General features: G+C 43.6%; 1 protein-coding gene across 1 annotated transcript; it reads left to right on the top strand.

Annotated features, from left to right (window-relative positions):
- Positions 1-3,401: 3,401 nt before the first annotated feature.
- LOC311147314 (beta-1,3-galactosyltransferase 9-like) lies at positions 3,402-4,523 on the top strand (the record flags this gene model as incomplete). Its single annotated transcript, XM_084184000.1, has 1 exon — positions 3,402-4,523. One exon carries the CDS (start codon positions 3,402-3,404, stop codon positions 4,521-4,523), a length of 1,122 nt encoding a protein of 373 aa, XP_084040126.1.
- Positions 4,524-13,908: the final 9,385 nt, after the last annotated feature.

Here is a 13,908-nt window from a genome sequence, read left to right as displayed (position 1 = left end):
TATATTTCAGATGGCATTACATTGCTTCCCCAGGCTTCATAGCTAATTGTTGTTGAAATAAAAATGTGTGTCCAAATTTGGCAGAACTTCATGTGTAATGTATTCCCAAGCACTGGTGGATGGTCTCCATGCTTACACAAACCTGTTATTATACTGTTACTGTGTGAACTGTGTAATCTGACTGTATTTGAAGGATGTTTTTTCACCTGTACTCTAATCTAAAGAGCACATGATACGTAAAAGCAATATGGTTGGTGGCTTAAACCTGTCCAGCAGATTCATGAGCAGTTAGGAGACACATGGAGATGGGTGCACCTACAGGGTTTGGAATATCACTGTCACTCTCTCAACCACACAGTGCCTGGGCTTGGATATTGTAACTTTATCAATCCCATCAATGGAACATTGGACGAGATGGGTCCCATTATGCCTGGCGAAAACCAAACACTACATTCCACAGTAAGAACATCATACCAAAGGTCAAGCATGGTGGTGGTGTGATGGTTTGGGGATGCTTTGCTGCCTCAGGACCTGGACGTCTTGCCTTAATAGAAGGAACCATGAATTCTGCTCTGTATCAGAGAATTAAACAGGAGAATGTCAGACCATCCGTCTGTGAGCTGAAGCGCAGCTGGGTCATGCAGCAAGACAATGATCCAAAACACACAATCAAGTCTACATGAAAATTGCTAAAAAGCAACAAATTGGAAGTTTTGGAATGGCCTAGTCAAAGTCCAGACCTAATCCCAATTGAGATGTTGTGGCAGGACTTGAAACGAGCAGTTCATGCTTGAAAACCCACAAGTCACTGAGTTAAAGCAGTTCTGCATGGAAGAGTGGGCCAAAATTCCTCCACAGCGACGTGAGAGACTGATCAACAACTACAGGAAGCATTTGGTTGGAGTCATTGCAGCTAAAGGTGGCACAACCAGTTATTGAGTGTAAGGGGGCAATTACTTTTTCACACAGGGGAATTGGGTGTTGCATAACTTTGTTTATGAAATAAATATGTAATTGTTGTGTTATTTGTTCACTTATGTTCCCTTTATCTAATATTAGGTTTTGGTTGAAGATCTGATAACATTCAGTATCACAAATATGCAAAAGTAGAGAAAATTAGAAAGGGGGCAAATACTTTTTCATAGCACTGTCTATATATATATATATATATATATATATATATATATATATATATATATATATATATATATATTATATATATATATATATATATATATATATATATGTATATATGTACAGTGGGGAGAACAAGTATTTGATACACTGCCGATTTTGCAGGTTTTCCTACTTACAAAGCATGTAGAGGTCTGTAATTTTTATCATAGGTACACGTCAACTGTGAGAGACGGAATCTAAAACAAAAATCCAGAAAATCACATTGTATGATTTTTAAGTAATTAATTTGCATTTTATTGCATGACATAAGTATTTGATACATCAGAAAAGCAGAACTTAATATTTGGTACAGAAACCTTTGTTTGCAATTACAGAGATCATACGTTTCCTGTAGGTCTTGGCCAGGTTCGCACACACTGCAGCAGGGATTTTGGCCCACTCCTCCATACAGACCTTCTCCAGATCCTTCAGGTTTCGGGGCTGTCGCTGGGCAATACGGACTTTCAGCTCCCTTCAAAGATTTTCTATTGGGTTCAGGTCTGGAGACTGGCTAGGCCACTCCAGGACCTTGAGATGCTTCTTATGGAGCCACTCCTTAGTTGCCCTGGCTGTGTGTTTTGGGTCGTTGTCATGCTGGAAGACCCAGCCACGACCCATCTTCAATGCTCTTACTGAGGGAAGGAGGTTGTTGGCCAAGATCTCGCGATACATGGCCCCATCCATCCTCCCCTCAATACGGTGCAGTCGTCCTGTCCCCATTGCAGAAAAGCATCCCCAAAGAATGATGTTTCCACCTCCATGCTTCACGGTTGGGATGATGTTCTTGGGGTTGTACTCATCCTTCTTCTTCCTCCAAACACGGCGAGTGGAGTTTAGACCAAAAAGCTCTATTTTTGTCTCATCAGACCACATGACCTTCTCCCATTCCTCCTCTGGATCATCCAGATGGTCATTGGCAAACTTCAGACGGGCCTGGACATGCGCTGGCTTGAGCAGGGGGACCTTGCGTGCGCTGCAGGATTTTATTCCATGACGGCGTAGTGTGTTACTAATGGTTTTCTTTGAGACTGTGGTCCCAGCTCTCTTCAGGTCATTGACCAGGTCCTGCCGTGTAGTTCTGGGCTGATCCCTCACCTTCCTCATGATCATTGATGCCCCACGAGGTGAGATCTTGCATGGAGCCCCAGACCGAGGGTGATTGACCGTCATCTTGAACTTCTTCCATTTTCTAATAATTGCACCAACAGTTGTTGCCTTCTCACCAAACTGCTTGCCTATTGTCCTGTAGCCCATCCCAGCCTTGTGCAGGTCTACAATTTTATCCCTGATGTCCTTACACAGCTCTCTGGTCTTGGCCATTGTGGAGAGGTTGGAGTCTGTTTGATTGAGTGTGTGGACAGGTGTCTTTTATACAGGTAACGAGTTCAAACAGGTGCAGTTAATACAGGTAATGAGTGGAGAACAGGAGGGCTTCTTAAAGAAAAACTAACAGGTCTGTGAGAGCCGGAATTCTTACTGGTTGGTAGGTGATCAAATACTTATGTCATGCAATAAAATGCAGATTAATTACTTAAAAATCATACAATGTGATTTTCTGGATTTTTGTTTTAGATTCCGTCTCTCACAGTTGAAGTGTACCTATGATAAAAATTACAGACCTCTACATGCTTTGTAAGTAGGAAAACCTGCAAAATCAGCAGTGTATCAAATACTTGTTCTCCCCACTGTATGTGTGTGTATGTGTGTGTGATATTTATCATCAGGTTATTTATATAGCAGGGAATCAGCTGCTACACATCTTTTATATTTTATAGGATCAGTCTGTGTGATAATGCTCATTCAGGAGCTTTGCCAAGGGCCTCAAGGTGGAAAGACTTACTCTCTTTCGTTTTCATTTGCGCTGAGAATAGCGACATCGTTTTGAAGCATGTATTAGGTTTTGGGAAATAAGGCCATTGACAGCTCCAGGCAAATGGGTGTGTCTGTTAACCCGATTGTATTTGCCTCTTTAATGCGCAGTTTTACCAGTCCGCAGAGTGACAGCATCACACAACACCCACCAACAACCTGGATAGTTATCCGCCCGCAGATCAACTGCGGGTCGAGGAAGAGATACAAGAGACAACGAGGAAGTTAAACATGAGGAAAGTGAACAATTCAGAGTTATAAAGCTGGAGTGAGAGAAGACCGGAGGATAAAGAGAGAGAGAAGGGGTGAGTTGTGGAGCTGCCTGAGTGCTGCAGTGTGGAGGTTGGAGGGAGGTCATGGTGGGGCAGGGGCTGTGGGTGTTTAAGCGCCGCTTTGGGAAACGTGGGGGCCGGTTTGGGGTGGTGCCTGCTCTCTGTGTGCTGATAGTCAGTGCTGCCCTGCTAGCTCTACTCTTCATTGACTCCATTGAGTCATGGGCCACATCCATGAACATGAACACAGTGGTAGAGGCGCAGGGGGGGATCATACCCCCTCAGGGTGTCCCCCCAACCAGACCCGAGGACTACCTCCTTATGCCCAGCCCTCATGTCTGCCAGCATGCCAAGCCCTACCTCATCACCATGGTGACCTCCGCCCCAGCCAATCAGAGGGCCTGCCAGGCCATCCGGGACACGTGGGGTGGGGAGGTGGAGGTCAGGGGTCATAGGGTCATGACCTTGTTCATGGTCGGGGTGGCCTCTGACCCCGGGATAGCCAAGTTGCTGATAGATGAGGCCTGGGAAAGAGGGGATCTGATCCAGGGGCGCTTCTGGGAATCCTACTCCAACCTGACCCTGAAGACCCTATCGATGCTGCGCTGGGCCCAACGCTTCTGCCCCCAGGCCCACTTCCTGGCCAAGGTGGACGATGACGTCCTGTTCAACCCTGGGGGCCTGCTGCGCTACCTGAACAGGAGCACCGTGAACAACACCTATGAGCACAGGGACCTGTACCTGGGCCGGCTCCACCTCCACGTGGCTCCAGACCGAGAGCCAGACAGTAAGCACTACCTCCCTGGAGGGGCGTACCCTGCCTCTGTCTTCCCCAACTACTGCAGCGGCACTGCCTACATCCTCTCTCGCTCCGCCCTGCTCAAGATCTCCCTGACGGCCGCTGCCACGCCTCTGTCCACCCCTCTGCCCCCCGAGGACGTGTTTGTGGGTCTGTGTGCCCGCACGGCCGGAGTGCTGCCCTCCAACTGCCCGCTGTTCTCTGGCGGGCCTGCGGTGCCCTACGGGCGCTGCTGCTACCAGGCCATGGTGTCCATCCACCACATCTCCCCCAGAGAGATGCTTCGGTTCTGGGCTGATGTCCACTCCCCTCCCCCCTGCTCCTGGTTGGGTCTGCGTGCCTCCCTGACGGTCTGTAAAGTCTGGGCCATGCTGGGGACCTTTCTGGGGGTGGAGCAGGGGCTGTGAGAGTGGTATTGCCATCGTGGATAGGAAAGACTAGTGTGTTATGGGGGGCTGTGCCTCTGCCAGTATTTCAATACTGTGAATAGCACAAGCGGCAAGCACTCTATTTCATTAGCTACGATGAGGAATCACTGCGCACTATGAAAATACTTTTACTTTTATAGACTTTTAGGAATACTTCAATGTATTTTATGTTGATGATTATTACGCTAGCATTTTGTAGAAGCTGTAGGTATATGAATCAGTTGTTGAAGGGAATTAGTGTGAATATATTTTTAAGACTGTTAGAACACACACACTACACAGACATTTACTGTAGATATGAAAATATTACTGACTAGGAAACACATAACCTACAGGATAGCCTAATGTCAGTGTTTCACCTATATTCATTTAGCAGAGTGTTTGATATTTAATTTCCATGGTACTATCCAGTACAACACTGACACGTTTAAAAATCTAAAATTACAAATCATTTCTCATGTTTGCCATTTAATTTCCTTGTGATAGCATGAATTGTGACAAAAATAACATTAATTCTCAATTGGCAATTGACAATGCATTGCCATACTCTGTTTGGTTTAAGACAGAGAGGAAGAGGAAGAGAGAGGTCCATCTCGGCGGAAAATCTGCCTCCCTCTGCATTTTTTCATTGTTTCGCCCAACAAGCAAGGAGTTTTTGTATGGAGGTCAATGAGAGAGTGTCGAATTTGGTCAACAAAATGCGTTTTTTGGCAGAAATGCCTTCTGGACCATGTGAACTTTCATGTGGCTTAATAACAAACTTGTATGCCATCTGTAAATACGAATACAACATTTAAATTACGAGCCTAGTTGGTTTAGCCATGAAAAAAGACCGGAACCTTCCCACTAGCCATTATTGGCTGAGATAATGGATGTGCTGGACATGCCAAGAGATGAGTTCAGATTGGTCTGCCATGTAGCACGCTTCTGTCTATAACATGAACTGCTTAGTATGTTTAGGTAATCCTTTCTAAAGCGGCTTTTTTGAAAGATATCATGAAGAACTGCAAAAGCGTTGCTAAGGCTCTCCACTTTCTGGAGGACCTAGTTTTGAAATCAGTGTAATGCGTGGTGGAAGCAGAGTATGATAGCTAAGGAGATGGAGAAAATGCAGGCATTTGATTGCAAATGCGGAGGGAGTCGAAAAGAGAACACAGAAGGCTGTTGTATAAAACACCTGTCTCCGGATTACATCTTCAAACTAAGGGCAACCATGGCATCCGTGACAGAGAGGGAGAAGCGTTCATCCATGTATACAGGGAAGAGAGTCTAGCTAGCTACATTTTCAGATATTATACGTTTTCATTGCAAGTTAAAGCATACTGTTAGCTAACTAGCTAATGTTAGCTGGCTGGCTGGCTCGCTAGCTAACGTTACGTGTATGATCTGTGTTGTAATATTATACGTACACTACCAGTCAAAAATTTGGACACACCTACTTATTCAAGGGTTTTTCTTTATTTTTACTATTTTCTTTACATTGTAGAATAATAGTGAAGACATCAAAACTATGAAATAACAGCCTGGAGGTGTGTTGGGTCATTATCCAAACCATTGATTCACACAGTCCCCTCTGAACAGTTGATGTTGAAATGTGTCTGTTACTTGAACTCTGTGAAGCATTTATTTGGGCTGCAATTTCTGAGGCTGGTAACTCTAATGAACTTATCCTCTGCAGCAGAGGTAACTCTGGGTCTTCAATTCCTGTGGCGGTCCTCATGAGAGCCAGTTTCATCATAGCGCTTGATAGTTTTTTGCGACTGCACTTGAAGAAACTTTAAAAGTTCTTGAAATGTTCCGTATTGACTGACCTTCATGTCTTCATGTCGTTTCTCACCTCGCTCTTTTGTTTGGGTTACATCCCAGTGTTATATATATATATACGTGTTTGTTTTGGGCTTCGTCCCCTTCGTTTTTTCATGACGTACCTTGTGTTGGGTGGAGTAATAAAAAAAACGAATACGTATTCCTGCGCCTGTCTTCTAATCATTATACAACGTGACAAAGATATTCAATCCATATTTTGTATCGAGTGAGAAATGGCTCTTGCATGTGTGTAGATCACGGGTGGGCAAACCTTTTGACTCAATAGCCTCATAGTTTTTGAAACCAAGTGAAGGGCCACATACTATACGAGTGACAAAACATGTGAAGCCTTTATTTATTTTCACATTGACACGCAACTACTAGTGTACTGTAGGTATACGTATGCTTGCAGAACAATTCTACCCTTGTACCATCTCTAATTTTTCACAGAATTGATATAATTTATAACATCACAGACAGTCAAACACACACACAGATCCTGCATCTCTACCCTTGTAAAGTACAATCAAACTTACAGTCACAATATGCAAACTTAAAAATATACATATATTGTATGACTGGAGACATGCAAAATGTAACAGCAGATGTGTAAAAAAAACTATTCTAAAATTTGAGTGAAACATATGGTAAGAGCATCCGTTTCATTTGGAATGGTCTGTTTTTGAAAGCATATTAAGGAACAATTCTGATCTCCATTGTGAGCCATATTTGCAGTTATCCAATCACCTCAGCCCAAATCTGACTGATTAGTTATTACCTGTATCCAAGTGCATTGCTGCATAATTCTCACTGCATAACCATCACCATGAAAAAGCATAATCCTTGCCTACCCCAGTCCCAGTTATTCAAGTCTTAATGTGAACAATGGGTCTGGTTACCTCTCTTGGCAAGGGCATCAAAGTCTGGTGTCATCTTTGATGTAGAGATTCTCAGAACAGCTGACAAGTGGTCATTTGTTAAATTTGACCTGTGACGGGATTTGTTGTAATTCATTACATTTACATTTTACATTTTAGTAATTTAGCAGACGCTTTTATCCAGAGCGACTTACAGTTAGTGATTGCATACATTTTTTCATACTGACTGAGAACATTTGACTGAGAATTCATGACTGAGAACGTTTGCTCACAAACATATGTGGACCCGAATAAAACAAGCATCCTTTGGGCGTGCTTTTTAATGTTTGGAAACTTTGTTTCATTCAGTGAGCCATATAACTGGTCTATTGTTGCTGTTTTGTACTTCTCCTTCAAAGCACTGTCACATTGGATGTCGATGAGCTCCAATTGTGTGTCTGGTGGTGTTTTCTCACTGTCGGAAGACAGGGGGCATGATACAAGCTCCAGCTCAGTCTCAATCTTGGTGAAGTCTGAGAAGCGGCGGAAAAACTCAGCATGCAGGTCGATCAAAGTGCTACTGTATGTCTCAGTGCGGCACTGCGATGTGGGCGTGTTCAGTGCGGCCAGTTTTGGAAAATGAGCGAGAGACCGGCTGCTCATTTGTCTGAAGAACAACATAAGTTTGGCCTTGAATGCTTTCACGTTGGAATACAGTTCATGTACAAAAACACAATTTCCCTGCAATTTCACATTTGGATCGTTCAGATGCCCCAATATGTCCACACCGAAAGCAAAGTCGCCCAGCCAATCTGTGTCTTTCAACTCTGAGAAGTCGTCAGCTTTACCAACTGTATCAAGGGACATACCTATCTCCCCTCTCAGTTCTCACACACGGCTAAATACTTTTCCCAGGCTTTGCCAGCGCACATTTGAATGGTACAACAAGTCCTGGTGCTCTGCCTCTGTGTCATTGAGCAGCTGAATGAACTGACGATGGTTAAGCCCCCTTGCCCTTATAAAGTTGACAAGTTTTACAACCACTTTGACAAAATGTTCCAGCTTTAACACACTTTTACACAGGGCTTCCTGATTAATAATACAGTGCAGAAATATCAATTCCTCTGAGTTAAGGCTTTCTTCTTTTACTTTGTCTTGTAATCTTTTTAGTAGGCCAATGTTTTTACCGGTTAGATTTGGTGATCCATCTGTTGTGACGTTTGTCAGTTTCCTCCACGGTAGATTCATTTTTTCCAAGCAGGCAGACACCCTGTCATATAAGTCAGAGCCCTTGGTTGTTCCCATCATTCAGAGTCCACTTTTTTCATTTTCGCAGCACTCATTTTTCACATCAAAAGTCGTCAAACAATGAAGTGGCTATGATGACTGAGCGCATTCTGAATCTGACTGTAGGCCCAAGCGCCATCTATTGGAGGTTGTTTGTATATCATGGAATTAGTCATTTTAGGCCAAAAATCGTAACTCAAATAAGTCGGCATATCAGTTTTTTCCAAAAAGCATACTCCTACCAGATACGATGGGGTATTACCAGAACTATACGTATTATTTCCCACAGCAATTTCTCTTTGGATGAAAGTCTATTCGTCCTTGTTTCCACCGCCATGAGATTCAAGCTCCATATCTGCTTCCGACATCGTCCCTACAATCCCAACTCACCTCCGCTCCCACTGTAGAACACAGATATGAACCGGGACTCCCTAAAAACACGCCACTTGGATACAGCTTTGACCGAAAGTGACTTTTCGTGGCAGGTTAGGAGAGAAAACGGCAGCAAGAAAAAAAGGCAGCAATATTACTGTTTGTCTCTCTTGAGACGCCGTAGCAACAACATACAGTAATACGTCCTCAAAATAATCAGAATCACTCTAATATAAATCAAGACAACTAACACAATTGAGGAATCCCTACTGTTGACCTATCACAGACAAAGGGCTACCGAACTTCAACTTGCCTCAAGAAAATGTTTAGTGCACTCTAACAGCCGGAAAAATACCTGCGGATCACTGCCGAACACTAAAAACATCATGATATACATAATATATGCACAAACTGTTTTGACTGGGAAGCATACGTTAAGCATATGTTAAGTGTGATTTTTTAAATCAGTGTTATTTCCAGATAGTTGCTGGTTGAAAATACAATCTACACAGGATCTACTAACAGCCCGTTTGCATGGGCGACATCACCAGGCAGTTAATAGACCAATAACAAAGAGAGTTCCAAACCTCTCTACCAATAATGGCTAGTTTTAAGTTTCCCCCTCCCCACTCAGACCACTCCTAGAGAGTTCTAGCTAAGTTCTTGCTTGTGAAATAGTTTTTTGCTGAAAAGCTATGGTCAATTTTAATGGAAAACAGCTGCATTGGGCCTTTAACGTTCTTCTTCTTCTTCTTCTTCTGTGATGTTTTATGGCGAACTACACGCAAAAAGGTGTATTGTTGCCACCAACTGGACGGGGCAGAATAAAGTCACAAAAGAAAAGTCAATTCCATTAATGGGCTTTTAAATGGCGGTTGGCAACCAACTTTAAAGGTGCGTTACCGCCACCAACTAGACTGGGGTATGGGCGGAAGTTCTAAACCCTACCCATTAAACCAGTCTCCCTAAAGAAACAAAATACATAATTAAATATGACATCATCTGAAAGTTCTCTTAACAGTTTTCTTAAACTTGGCTCTTCAATACCATTATTCCGTAAATCTAAAATCAGACTGTCCCTTTCCCTCCCATACCTCTGGCATTGAAGTAGAATGTGTTCCACTTTCTCCATCCCCTCCTGGCAATCATCACACTTCCCAGTTGGATATTTTCCTACTAGTTCCAAAGTGCCTTTGAGCCTTATGTGGCCTAGCTATAGATTGTACACCACATAATGCAATATAACCAAGTACACTATATACACAAAAGTATCTGGACACCCCTTCAAATTAGTGGATTTGGCTATTTCAGCCACATCCGTTGCTGACAGGTGTTTAAAATCAAGCACACAGTCATACAACCTGCTGTAGAATGGCCTTACTGAAGAGCTCAGTGACTTTCAACTTAGCACCGTCATAGGATCTTAGCCACCTTTCCAACAAGTCAGTTTGTCAGATTTCTGCCCTGCTAGAGCTGCCCCAGTCAACTGTAAGTGCTGTTATTGTGAATTATACAACAGGTGGGTCTAATCCTGAATGCAGAAAACCTAATTCCAGACGGTGTCTACTCCACAAGTTACCACCGGCTAAATCTATGACGTTAAAATGCCTATTTACTCTGTTCAATCTGACTGCACAATCCACTGTCTCATCAGCCCAGCCAAGCAATTTATAAACTTGATCTCCACTATAAAAAGTACCTGGACATTATCTCACATTTCTTTTAGACTAACATTTAGTTTTCTACAGCGGAGATTTGTATAAACCTTGCTGTCTGTCTCTCCGACATTTGCAACAATGTTTCAATATTCGATCTCCAGCTGTCCCATAGTAATGAACGTGTCGGGACGAGACAGACAGACAGGCAGCATTTCTCAGACAGTCGAAATCATGAATCAGCTGGCATCATTTTATGGATATATACAGGTAAAATGAAACGTAGTGCAGCTAGTTTGCAGTCTTTCTAGCTTCAGTTTGAAGTGATTGTGTTAGCTGTGTTCTTGGCTAGCTCCTCTGAACAACAGTGTCCTGATGAGTGAGCACATTTTCTATGCCAGGCATAATCGCGCCTCATTAGCTCATTGTTGTAGATGTATCCAAATAAATGTCACTAGAAAACAGTTTAAACAAATGCAAATGCAGCTACTTTGCTGTTATTCTGGTTGTACCTTTTGATGTGACTGTAAATTAGCCATAGTTGGCTAGCTAGCAAGCAAGGGATAAGAACGTTGCCAGCCAGTGTGGCAACGGAACATTTAGAACGAATGACTGAATCACGTCCATAGATACAGAACAAAAAGACTGCACGACTGGGTCGCGTCTCTAGCAGCCAAACCGATAGAATGACCAGCCGGCTTGGGTAGCAACCCTAGATTTGTGTTGGGACACTATCTTGTGGAAGGATGAAATAGTATGAATAAATTCATCAAAATAAAGTTTTTAATGAAAATATGTCAATCGTTATTTGAATATGTTGGTAACCCGTTGTATAAAAGTAATAATGCCCTCAAAGCCAGTGTTTGGAGGATATATTGGCATGGTTTGCTGGCACTCGACTTCGTCTCGAGCCTAACAACACCCATGCCAATATATCCTCCAAACACCGGCTTCTCTGGCATTATCACTTAAGTGGAAATGTCTAGGAGCAACAACGGCTCAGCCGCGAAGTGATTGGCCACACAAGCTCACAGAACGGGACCACCGAGTGCTGAAGCGCGTAGCATGTAAAAATTGTCTGTCCTCGGTTGCAACACTTACTACGGAGTTCCAAACTGCCTCTGGAAGCAACGTCAGCACAATAACTGTTAGTCGGGAGCTTCATGAAATGGTTTTCCATTGCCGAGCAGCCACACACAAGCCTAAGATCAGCATACGCAATGCCAAGCGTCGATTGGAGTGGTGTAAAGTTGGCTACCATTGGACTCTGGAGCAGTAAAAACTCGTTCTCTGGAGTGATGAATCACGCTTCACCATCTGGCAGTCCCGACGAACAAATCTGGGTTTGGCGGATGCCAGGAGAACGCTACCTGCCCCAATGCATAGTGCCAACTGTAAAGTTTGGTGGAGGAGGAATAATAGTCTAGGGCTGTTTTTCATGGTTTGGGCTAGGCCCCTTAGTTCCAGTGAAGGGAAATCTTAACGCTACAGCATACAATTACATTATAGACGATTCTGTGCTTCCAACTTTGTGGCAACAGTTTGGGGAAGCCCCTTTCCTGTTTCAGCATGACAATGCCCCCGTACGCAAAGTGAGGTCCATACAGAAATGGTTTATCGAGATCGGTGAGGAAGAACTTGACTGGCCTGCACAGAGCTCTGACCTCAACCCCATCGAACACCTTTGGGATGAATTGGAACACGACCGCGAGCCAGGCCTAATCGCCCAACATCAGTGCCCGACCTCACTAATGCTCTTGTGGCTGAATGTAAGCAAGTCCCTGCAGCAATGTTCCAACATCTAGTGGACAGCCTTTCCAGAAGAGTGGAGGCTGTTATAGCAGCAAATGGGGGACCAACTCCATATTAATGCACATGATTTTGGAATGAGATGTTCGAAAAAACGACATTCACCACACTGAAACTGATCAAGATTTACTCCAGGAAAACCACCGGGCAGGCCTTTCAACCAGCAATGGATGGACTTCATTTTCAAATGATCATCATCTGATGAGTGGAACAGGTTTTTTATTGCAGTTTGCTTGCTGTTGCTATTAATCTCTTTGATATAATGCATGTGAAACATTGTTGCATTTTAACTTTAGACCACCAGTTATTTTGTGTGCTGAACGTGTTAAAATATGTTTGCAATAGGAAGTAATAGCTAGCTTGTTCATTTTGTGTTGGAATTGCTAAATGTCTTTGTCTTTGTATTGGGGTCTACTGGCTTATTATGAGTGAATGGGCTGCTTATTCTTTAACATTATTTGATGCTGTGTGTGACTGCTGTTTCTATCGGCGCTCTCTTTCAGCATGATGCTGAAATAGCAGAGGCAGTGTGCCCGTTTTCTTTGCTCTGGCTCGCAGTAACTGTCCGTAGTCCTGAATCAATAGTGAAGCCTATGTGTGTGCAGTTGAATTGATTAGGTTTCCATCCAAGAAAATATGTGCATTTTCCGACTGGTGGTGTGAAAGAAAAAATCAGTTCGTAATGACGTAGAGCGCACAAAATAAAAAATGTTGCTTAAGTTTTTATGTACCAATAAAAATCTAAAATTCAATGTGTTTCCATCGCATTTTCAACTCTACCGATAGCTTTGTCACAAACACTGCTGCGTTGAATAGCCAGGCCGGGATCAGCCGCCCTGATCCCGCCCTGGAGTTTCAATGATCATGAGAACGGTGAGGAATCAGCCCAGAACTACACGGGGGGATCTTGTCAATGATCTCAAGGCAGCTGGGACCATAGTCACCAAGAAAGCAATTAGTAACACACTACGCCGTGAAGGACTGAAATCCTGCAGCACCCGCAAGGTCCCCCTGCTCAAGAAAGCACATATACAGGCCCATCTGAAGTTTACCAATGAACATCTGAATGATTCAGAGGAGAACTGGGTGAAAGTGTTGTGGTCAGATAAGACCAAAATCGAGCTCTTTGGCATCAACTCAACTTGCCGTGTTTGGAGGAGGAGGAATGCTGCCTAGGACCCCAAGAACACCATACCCACCGTCAAACATGGAGGTGGAAACATTATGCTTTGGGGGTGTTTTTCTGCTAAGGGGACAGGACAACTTCACCGCATCAAAGGGACGATGGACGGTTCCATGTACCATCAAATCTTGGGTGAGAACCTCCTTCCCTCAGCCAGGGCATTGAAAATGGGTCGTGGATGGGTATTCCAGCATGACAATGACCCAAAACACACGGCCAAGGTAACAAAGGAGTGGCTCAAAAAGAAGCACATTAAGGTCCTGGAGTGGCCTAGCCAGTCTCCAGACCTTAATCCCATAGAAAATCTGTGGAAGGAGCTGAAGGTTTGAGTTGCCAAACCTCAGCCTCGAAACCTTAATGACTTGGAGAAGATCTTCAAAGAGGAGTGGGACAAA

This window comes from Coregonus lavaretus, assembly GCF_964263955.1.
Source record: "Coregonus lavaretus genome assembly, chromosome: 20".
In the NCBI taxonomy this organism is placed as follows: domain Eukaryota; kingdom Metazoa; phylum Chordata; class Actinopteri; order Salmoniformes; family Salmonidae; genus Coregonus; species Coregonus lavaretus.
Note: the sequence above shows the minus strand (reverse complement) of the source record. Positions and strands in the feature narration are given on the sequence as shown.